Below are 10,743 nucleotides of genomic sequence, written 5' to 3' on the forward strand. Positions count from 1 at the left end.
TTCTTTAATCACCCAATCAAAAAAATCAATCAGATTTATCTGACAACCCCTTCCCCTAATGAATCCATGGTGCCACAGGTCCAGCAATCCTCCTTACTGTAGATAGGTCACTATCCTTTCCTTCAGCAGAGTCTCTATTCATTTTCCCACCACGAGGTGAGGCTAAGCGGCCTTTAGTTTCCAACTTCTTCTCTGCTACCTCTCTTGTGAAGCTGGACCACCACCACTCTTCTCCAATCACTTGGCACCACTCCCATTTCCAGGGATCTATTGAACAGGTCATGCAGCAGACCTGCCAGCACATCTCTGAGCTTTCTCAGTATCCTGGGATGAACCTCATCCGGCCCCATGACTTGTCGACTGCGTTTTCCTAGCTCTTCCCATACAATCACTTCTGTAAATGTAGTTAAAAAGGTTAAAAAGGAATATTATGATAAGATGAGAAAACTAGTTAGAATGGAGCATTAAACAATGATCCCAAATTGAAGATGAAAGCATCTGAGGTTAGAACAATGTGGTAAATTGCTACCCAATTTGGACCTGATTGTCTCTATTGTCTCCAGGTGATCATCCTTAGGAAATCTGGATAGCAGCACAATTTCAGTCTTCTTTAAACAAAAATGTTGTTAAAGAGCCAGAATACAATGCAATTTACTGCAGTTCTGACCCTAGACACAGTTGCAGCCATAAAAAGTCATAGGACAGGAGGTAAAGCAAAATTGCTTACCTTGTAATAGGTGTTATCCCAGGACAGCAGGATATAGTCCTCACATATGGGTGACATCAGTAATGGAGCCCTATGTACGGAAAACTTCTGTAAAAGTTTCTATGAAACTTTTGACTGGCACCAGAGTGCCTACTGAGCATGCCCAGCATGCCATGATATTCCCTGCCACAGGGGTCTCCCTTTAGTCTTTGTTTGTAGCAAATAGCGTTAGCCAAAAATAAAATAATAAAACGTATCGGACCCAACTCCGCGGGGTGGCGGGTGGGTTTCCTGAGGACTACATCCTGCTGTCCTGGGATAACACCTATTACAAGGTAAGCAATTTTGCTTTATCCCAGGACAAGCAGGATGCTAGTCCTCACATATGGGTGATTAGCAAGCTAGAGGCTGAGTCATTTTGTGCTGAAGCAACAGTAAGGTATTGACGATGAAATGAATCAGCCGAAATCACAGCAGGTTGGATGTAGAAGGAGTTGGGATTAAACTGGAAACAAGTTCTTTAAGACGGATTGTCCATATGCTGAATCTTGTCTTCCTTCTTTGTCTAAACAGTAGTGAGCTGCAAAGGTATGAAGAGAACTCCATGTTGCTGCTTTGCAAATGTCCAGAATAGGCACCGAGCGAAGGTGTGCTACTGAGGTTGACATTGCTCTGACTGAATGTGCTTTTACTCGCCCTTGGAGAGTAAGGCCTGCTTTTTCATAACAAAATTGTATGCAATCTGCTAGCCAGTTTGACAGAGTATGTTTACCCACTGCTTTACCCGGTTTGTTTGGATCATAGGACACAAACAGCTGATTTGATTTTCTTTGGGCTGCAGTGCGGTTTAAATAGAAAAATAACGCACGTTTACAGTCCAAAGTGTGTAAGGCTCTCTCTCCCTGGTGAGAGTGAGGCCTAGGAAAGAATGTAGGTAAAACTATGGTTTGGTTTAAATGAAATTCCGTGACAACCTTAGGAAGGAATTTCGGATGTGTACGGAGGACTACTCTGTCATGAAGGAACTTCGTGAAGGGTTCGTAAGTTACTAGTGCCTGCAGTTCACTGACCCTTCTAGCTGATGTAATGGCTATGAGAAATACCGTTTTCCAAGTGAGGAATTTAAGGTCACAAGTATTTATGGGTTCAAAGGGAGAACGCATAAGTCTAGTTAGTACTACGTTCAGATCCCATTGTATGCTTGGGGAATGAACTGGAGGTTTAATGTGAGTTAGGCCTCTCATGAATTTACTGACGAGAGGCTGTGTGGAGACAGGTGCATCTTCCAGCTTGTTATGGTAAGCTGAGATTGCACTTAAGTGTACCCTTACAGATGACGTCTTAAGACCAGAGTCTGAGAGATGGTAAAGGTAATCTAGTAGTGAGGTAGTGGGGCAAGTGAAAGGATTTAAATCTTTGTTAGTGCACCACAATGTAAACCGTTTCCATTTGTAGGAATAATTCTTTCTAGTGGAAGGTTTACGTGAAGCTATAAGTACTTGAGATATAGTGGTTGGAAGGTTGAGTGGTTGTAAGATCAAGCTTTCAACATCCATGCTGTCAGGGACAGGGATTGAAGGTTGGGATGGCGCAACTGACCCTGTTCCTGAGTTATGAGATTGGGAGCTACTCCCAGGCGAATTGGATCCCTGACTGAGAGATCTAGCAGTGTGGGGAACCATACTTGTCGAGGCCAATATGGGGCTATGAGTATCATGGTCCCCTTGTCCTGTTGCAGCTTCACTAGTGTTTTGGTTATTAGCGGTATTGGTGGATACGCGTATAACAGGCCTGAATTCCAATGGCGGGCAAACGCGTCTCTTGGTAAGCTGTTCTGCTGCGAGAGGAGAGAGCAGTAATTGCTCACTTTGTAGTTCAGATGGGACGCAAATAGATCTATTGATGGTTGACCCCAGCATTGGAAGATCTTGGCTGCCAGGGTCGGGTCTAGAGACCACTCGTGTGGTTGGAAGTGACGACTGAGGCGATCCGCTACTATGTTGTGGATGCCTGCTAGGTAGGTTGCCCGTAGTAGAATTGAGTGTGCTAGGGCCCAGTCCCATATTTGGGCTGCTTCCTGACAAAGGAGGTATGAGCCCGTACCCCCCTGCTTGTTGATGTACCACATGGCTACTGTGTTGTCCGTTTGGATCAGAACAGTCTTGTGTGAAAGGCAGTCCTTGAATGCATATAGAGCATAGCGTATAGCTCGAAGCTCCAGGAAATTTATCTGAAAAGAGGCTTCTTGCTTTGTCCACTTGCCCTGTGTTTTCAGATGAGCAATGTGCGCTCCCCATCCCAAGGTGGACGCATCTGTAGTTAAAGTCACTTGTGGAACTGGCTGCTGGAAAGGTAGGCCCTTGAGCAAGTTGATCGGTGATGTCCACCAGAGAAGGGAAAACTTCAGATCTGGTGTTATCTGAATGTGAGTGGACAGTGGCTGGGTGGCTTGAATCCATTGAGATTTGAGTGTCCATTGCATTAGTCGCATGGTCAGTCTGGCCATGGGAGTGACGTGAACTGTTGAGGCCATGTGTCCGAGTAGGATGAGGCACTGATGAGCTGTGACTGTATATTGATTGCGAATAGAGTGTGCCAGGAGAACGAGTGTTTGAGCTCGGTCTTTCGGAAGAAAGGCCTTTGCTGTGATGGTGTTGAGATCTGCACCTATGAACTGCAACTGGTGAGATGGTGTGAGATGGGATTTGTCGTAATTGATGAGAAATCCCAAGGAGTGAAGCAATCTTATTGTGAGATGGAGAGAAGTGACAGCTCCGCTCTGTGTATGACTCTTGATGAGCCAATCGTCTAAGTAGGGGAACACATGCACTTTTTGCTTGTGAAGATGTGCCACCGCTACTGCTAGACATTTTGTGAATACTCGAGGTGCTGATGCAAGGCCGAATGGTAGCACCCTGTATTGGAAGTGTTGACCTTGTACCAGAAATCGCAGGTACTGTCGATGAGGTGGAAAAATGGGAATGTGAGCGTAAGCGTCTTGAAGATCCAGAGAGCAGAGCCAATCTCCTTTTTGAAGAAGAGGTAGCATGGTGCCTAAGGACACCATCCTGAATTTTTCCTTCTTTAAAAATTTGTTGAGATTTCTGAGGTCCAGGATAGGACGTAGACCCCCAGTTTTCTTTGGAATGAGGAAATATCGGGAGTAGAATCCTGTGCCCCACTGAGGCCTGGGAACTCTTTCGATGGCCCTGGCAGTCAGGAGGGTAGATAATTCTGCTTGCAGGATTGTGTAATGATGAGACACTGTCCAAGACGGAATAGGGGGATTGTCTCTTGGCACAGTGAGGAAGTCCAAGTGGTACCCTTGAGATATGATTGAGAGTACCCATTGGTCTGTAGTGATGGAGGTCCAAGTTTGAAGATGGTGAGCAACTCGGCCTCCGACCGGTACTTGTGGATAAGGATTTTGGGAATGACTCATGCCCTCTGGTTGTACTTCAAAATCCGGAAGTGGACGCCGCAGGCGGAGGCTGCTGAGGCCTAACAGTTCTTTGGCGAGGCTGAGACCGTTGAGCAGGCCTTTGTTGTCTGGGCCTGGCTACTGGTGGATAATACCGCCTAGGGCTGTAATATGGCTTTCTTTGTTCCCTTCTTGGAGGCCTCCTTGAAGGTTGATGTACCTCTTGTGGCAGCTGAGAAAGCTGTTTGAGGGTTTCTGTGTGGTCTTTGATGGTGGCCACCGCCTCCTTGACCTTATCGCCAAAGAGGTTTTCCCCTAAACAAGGCAGGTCCGCCAAGCGCTCCTGTACCTCTGGTCTCAGCTCTGAAGATTTGAGCCAGGCCCATCTTCTAGCTGTTATTCCGGATGCAGACAATCTGGATGCTGTCTCAAATGAATCATACGTGGCCCGAACCTCGTGTTTTCCTGCCTCTAGGCCTTTATGTACGAGGTTTTGAAATCCTTCCTGAAGATGGTCAGGTAACTGATGAGACAGGGATTCAACTTGTTTCCATAGGTCACGCTGGTATTGATTCATGAAAAGCTGGTATGAATTTATCCTAGATACCAGCATAGCAGCTTGGAAGATCTTCCGGCCAAGATTGTCCAAGAACCTGTTATCCTTTCCAGGAGGTATGGAGGCGTGTTGCTTTAATCTTTTGGCTTTCTTTTGAGCCGACTCAACCACCACTGATTGGTGTGGTAGTTGAGTTTTTTGGAACCCCGGGATGGGTTGCACTAGATAAGTGGCATCCGCCCGCTTATTAACAGCTGCCACCGACCCAGGGTGTTCCCATATCCTGTACATAAGTTCTTGTAATACTTCGTGAACAGGAATAGCAAGAATTTCCTTGGGAGGATCTACGAATTGAAGCACCTCCAAGGTTTTTTGCCTGCTGTCTACTTCAGAAATGAGGGAGAAAGGAATTGTTTGATACATTTCTTTAATAAAGTTGGAGAAAGACAGATCCTCCGGCGGTGACTTTCTTCTATCTTCTGGCGGAGAAGGCTCAGAAAGGAGATCTTCATCCGAGGAGAATTCTTGGTCACTATCATCCAGAGGGTGCTCCAACGGCCTAGTAGGCTTAGCTGGAATTTCGGATAGTGGAGTCTGAGGTCTAAGGGGTGGCATGACACCCGAGGGACCTGGTAATGGCTCTTGATTCTCATCTACATCTATAGGTTGTGGTAAAGATGAGAAGCAATGGATCAGTGAGTCCAGCTTGTCCATTAATGGTTGAAAAATGGATTCTTGAGAAGGCATCGACGGTGCCATCGGGGTCGATGGCCGTGGTGGAATCGATGGTAACCGGGGAATCGGCAGAGCTGGAACCGGTGGTTGCGGCCTAGGTAGAACCGGTGATGGAATCGGCGCCATCGAGGAGAGCGGTGATTTCCTCGGCATCGGTATTGAAGGTATCGGTGATGGGACCGGAGATCCTCCTATGACCGGTGTCGATGGCAGAACCGGAGTGGAAGGCCGTGGCATCGCCTCGATAAAGGCATCCTTAACCGCTTGACGTATGTAACTGTCAAGTTCCGCCCGCATGGATGATGTGAACAGAGCACCCATGGGGGGAGGCGGTGGCGGCGATAGTAGCACAACCTCAGAGCCCTGAGGAGGTACGATTCCTTCTGCCGGAATCGGCGAGGGTTGGCCTGTTGGTGGCTCAGAAGCCTTACTTTGGAGCCGGGCTTTCTTAATCGGTGTCCCGTCCTCCGCCGATGGCTCGCCGGGTATCGGGGCGGTGGTTGCTGTGTGCAGCCTGCGATGCCGATGGCGATGTTTATCTTTTTCGCGCCCTTTTTCGCTGCTCGATGTGGACGCTCTAGACGATGGAGAGGGGGAGGAGAATGGAGCGTCTCCTGATTCCTTAGACTGACGTTTTTTTAGGACGACCTTCCTAATCGACCCAGCCGGAGAAGATTGTGTGGAAGTAGATGGAACAGTAACTAGCTGTATTTTAAACAATTGTTCCATCTTGTCGAGCCTAAGACGTCGACCTTTCGAGGTCATCGTAGCGCAAAGGGGACAATTTCTCACGTCATGGCCTTCTCCAAGGCAGAGGACACAGTCCTGATGAGGGTCTGTGATCGACATATTTCTTGCGCATTTTGGACATTTTTTGAATCCTGTAGCCATTTTGTGGCCGGACAGCCGTCGACAGCCTTGACTCAGGTACAAAAAATTTTATGAAAAACGGAACGGAACCGTGAATCAAACGAAAAACTTACCCCGATGTCTACTGAAGGGAGACCCTATGCGGCTAAGTTTTTCTAAGTTTCCCGTAAGGAAAATATTGTGGAGAATCCCACAGGACTCCTAAGATCCGCGAGGCTAACTGCTTCGCGGAAAAAAGAAGACTAAAGGGAGACCCCTGTGGCAGGGAATATCATGGCATGCTGGGCATGCTCAGTAGGCACTCTGGTGCCAGTCAAAAGTTTCATAGAAACTTTTACAGAAGTTTTCCGTACATAGGGCTCCATTACTGATGTCACCCATATGTGAGGACTAGCATCCTGCTTGTCCTGGGATAATGTTCTTTCATTGATTAGAAACTGGTTAAAAGCTAGGCAAAAGAGAGTAGGATTAAATGATCTGTTTTCTCAATGGAGAGAGGTAAAGAGTGGATTGCCTCAGGAATCTGGACTTGGACCAGTGCTTTTTAATATATTTACAAATGAACTGGAAAGAAGTATGATGAGTGAGATGATCAAATTTGCAGCTGACACAAAATTATGCAGAGTAGTTAAATCACAAGCAGATTGTGATAAATTCAAGGAGGACCTTATGAGACTGGAAGATTGTATATCCATATGGCAGATGAAATTTAATGTGGACAAATGCGAACTGATGCACACAGGGAAAAATAACCCATGCTGTAGTTACACGATGTTAGGTTCCATATTAGGAGCTACCTCCCAGGAAAGAGATCGAGGCGTCATAGTGAATTATACGTGGAAATTGTCGGCTCATTGTGCTGCGGCAGTCAAAAAAGCAAACAATGTTAGAAATTAATAGGAAGGGAATGGTGAATAAAAAAGAGTGTCATAATGCCTTTGTATTGCTCCTTGGTGAGACTGCATCTTGAGTACTGTGTGCAGTTCTTCTCACTGCATCTCAAAAAAGATATTGTACTGGAGAAGATACAGAGAAGGGTGATCAAAATGATAAAGGAAAGGTTAAAGAGGTTAGGGATGTTCAGCTTGGAGAAAAAATGACTGAGGAGGGATATGAAAGAGGTGTCTAAAATCATGATAGGACTAGAATGTGTAAATATGAATTGGTTATTTACTCTTTTAGATAAGGACTCCATGAAGTTAGCAAGTGGCACATTTAAAAGAAATCAGGGAAAATTCTTTCACTTAATTTACAGAAATGCATAATTAAGCTCTGGAATTCATTGCCAGAGGATGTGGTTAAGGCAGTTAATGCAGTTGGGTTTAAAAAAGGTTTGGATAAGTTCCTGGAGAAGTCCATATGCTGCTATTAATCAAATTGACTTGGGGAATAGCCACTGCTTAATACCAGCATTAACAGTACGGGATTTATTTAATGTTGCTAAGTACTTGTATCTTGAATTGGCCACCACTGGAAAAAAGATGCTGGACTGAACCAGTATGGCGACTTCTTATGCTTTGCTCTTATAAATATGAATATGAATATTAATCCCCAGGTCAGATTGGAATGGGAGAGCGGCTGTGGCCCTTCAAAGCCTAAGGGGCTTGATTCCACTGGAACTTCATAATCCATTGAGCTTGACCTATATGGAGATGAGCCATGGGAGTGACATGGCCTGGGGAAGCCATGAAGTCCAACATTGTCAGCATGGCTGAAATTTCTGCCTGCTTGGTTTCAGAATCACTCCCTCCAATATGGCCACTACATTATCGGTCCTTATCAAGATGGCAAATGGGGCAAAAACGTTTTTTTTCCTACCAAAGTGCAAAACAAAATCAAAAACTGGCTCTTGAACAAGAAATGTAAACCAGTGCCAGGTGCTACACACCCGTCACCCTCCCTCAACCCCAAATTCATTTGGGGCAAAAACCAGCTCGCCTTCTAAAGCAAAACTGTGATTGCCATTCTTTCTTTGGATCTGCTAATGGATGTTATTTTATTGTAAATTGCTGATAGATACTGCCCCATAAGCAAAACTAACTGTATAAATACCTCAGTATAAACTGAACAAAGGTGAGTGACCCTGTGACATCACAGAGGCCAGGCCAAACTCCGGGGAAAAATACCCATCGGCTTTGGCAATGACTTTTGCTTAAACTGTACGCCATGCTGGCTAGGCAGTCAATTTATATTGATAGTCTGTGCAGATCAGATAGTGGAATACATCAATACACTTATCTTATAAACCTGTCTGACACACTTGAGCTCTGTACGAACCTATAATCTTAGGAAGTTTTATGGAATATAAAATCAACATAAGACATAGTTATTGTTGAGTTGCTGAGTTAAACATGAAATAACCAAGGAGGTATGCTCTTCTGGGAAATACCTACTGGTGATACCATCATAAAAAACAAGGTGAAAAGTCTCACGAGAGCGCATTGTGGCATGGTGGGTCCAAACCTCATGAACAAGCTTCCAGAGTTCTTGAAAAAAGAAGATGATTTTCTGAGGTTTAGGAAACAACTCAAAGCGCACCTTTTACCTTTGGCTTGTGAGTTTGGTCAGGTTCCCTGGGGCCTCATTACTGGGGTGACAGGCTCTTTGTCTTGGTTTTTAGAGTGGGCTGACTTTGGCAAGACCATGTTTAATTTGTCTGTGTGCATTGGATTTATGGATATGGATATTATGTACATTTACCTATTACTCACTGGGATTTGTGGATCAGCAGGTTATACATTTTTGTAAATAAATGCTTTCATGAACAAGTTATATAATTTTTTCTGATGGGCTACATATTGTAGAGAACTTCAGTTGTAGAGCATTGAAATTTTTCATGCTAATAGTTCAAGCCTGAATACTGATCTGCTTTTTGGTAGTGTATTTGAGAATGCTCTGTTTTTCCTGTAACGGAATGGCATCTGGTTCTCTTGCTGCAGGTTGATGTTCTCAAGGCAGATATGGAAAGTGCTGAGTGGAAGATTCTGGAAAACATGCTGCTGGAGGACACGATTGAACAGATTGGCCAACTGGTTCTTGAGATTCATCTGCACTGGCCTGGATTTGAGGTTAGGGGCAATGACAGTAGTGTGGTCCGATACTGGTACAGTCTACTCAAAGAACTGGAATGCAGGCACTTCCGACTCTTCCACACCTACAAGGACCTCTCCAAACCACAGAAGCTCCTTAGAAAGCAAATCCTCAATGCAAGCAGTTGCTACACGCTTAGCTGGGTGAACAGCAAATGGACATAGCACAAGGAACAACAATTTAAAATACTTTCTGTAATCAGTACAACAGAAGATAATCGTGCAAGCTGGTGTCAGGCTCCCTGTCCTTAACATTTGTAAGAAATCACAGCCATAGAAACAGTCATGGGCCATGAGGGGAGTGCACGGCTGAGAATCACTGCCGAAACCATCATGCTAGCCCCACTCAACAGTTTAGTAATTTGTGATACTGCTCAGAGAAATAGCGGGGGTGGGGGTGTCTATTTACTTCTGCATAGTAAAATATTTGCATTGTGTAGAATTAAGGGCCAACAAATTGTAGGCGATACTGTTTTATTGGATTAATTTAATACACATCTGTCACTGACTTGATGAAGGGAGCTAAGCTCTCGACCGTGAGTCACAGATGTATTATATTAGTCCAATAAAAAGGTCTCATCTACAGCGTGCCTGCTGACCCTTAATTCTACATATCCAAGTGGACTAAGACAGCAACTCCAATTCTTTGCATTATACAGACATTGTTTCTGGTAAGGAGCTAACGGAGCCTTCCAGCTTAGTTCTTGGCAACGGAGTGTGCATGGAGAAATAACTGCTAGGTGTTATTTGTTTGAACACAGTGCTTGGGATCCACGCTAACAGCAGCAGTAGATGATGGCAGAAAAATACCACCCAACCCATCTGCTCTGCCCTGTTATTCCTGCCCACAGTAAGAACATACCCCAGCTGCCAGCCATAGAACATGGCCACTTATAAGATCTTCCTCCTTTGTATTGTAGCATGGTGGGCAGATAAGCCTAGACCATGGTTTGTGCACATTAAATGTGATTTCCGCATTTTTGGTTTAGCGTGCTTTTTAAACTCCTGATGCATTTGTATAACTACTTTTTTTTTCAGCCCAAACATTAAGAAAACAGGCACTGAAATGGAAAGGACATTTTATTTTTCATCTGTCTTATTATATCAGGCCCTCTGGCAGCCCTCATCGTGCTATATCAAACAGCAGACATGAAGCATGATTGCTGAAATTTCAGTCACTCTATAATATAGATAGCAGCAGCAGTAGTATATGCAATGCATTATTAATATCCACATTATCAGAGCTCATGCAAAGGCAACAGTTTGGTTTTGAGTTTGTTTTAATCTTTTGGTATTTTCACTTGAGACAGGCAGAGCACAGCTAAACCGTGGTCATGGTAGGGTTTTAAGGTTTTGTGTGTGTGCA

The 10,743-nt window shown here is 44.7% G+C and overlaps 1 protein-coding gene across 6 annotated transcripts in view; it reads left to right on the forward strand.

The window, feature by feature from the left end:
• Positions 1 to 10,354, forward strand: part of METTL24 (methyltransferase like 24) — a 50,028-nt gene extending 39,674 nt beyond the window's left edge. For all 6 annotated transcript variants that reach the window (XM_029595275.1, XM_029595270.1, XM_029595272.1 and 3 more), the window contains one exon: positions 9,228 to 10,354. In XM_029595275.1, coding sequence (XP_029451135.1) covers positions 9,228 to 9,542 — 315 coding nt within the window. In that variant the 3' untranslated portion in view covers positions 9,543 to 10,354. The remainder of the gene's footprint in view (positions 1 to 9,227) is intronic.
• The last annotated feature ends 389 nt before the right edge of the window (positions 10,355 to 10,743 follow it).

This window comes from Rhinatrema bivittatum, chromosome 3, assembly GCF_901001135.1.
Source record: "Rhinatrema bivittatum chromosome 3, aRhiBiv1.1, whole genome shotgun sequence".
NCBI classification, from domain to species: domain Eukaryota; kingdom Metazoa; phylum Chordata; class Amphibia; order Gymnophiona; family Rhinatrematidae; genus Rhinatrema; species Rhinatrema bivittatum.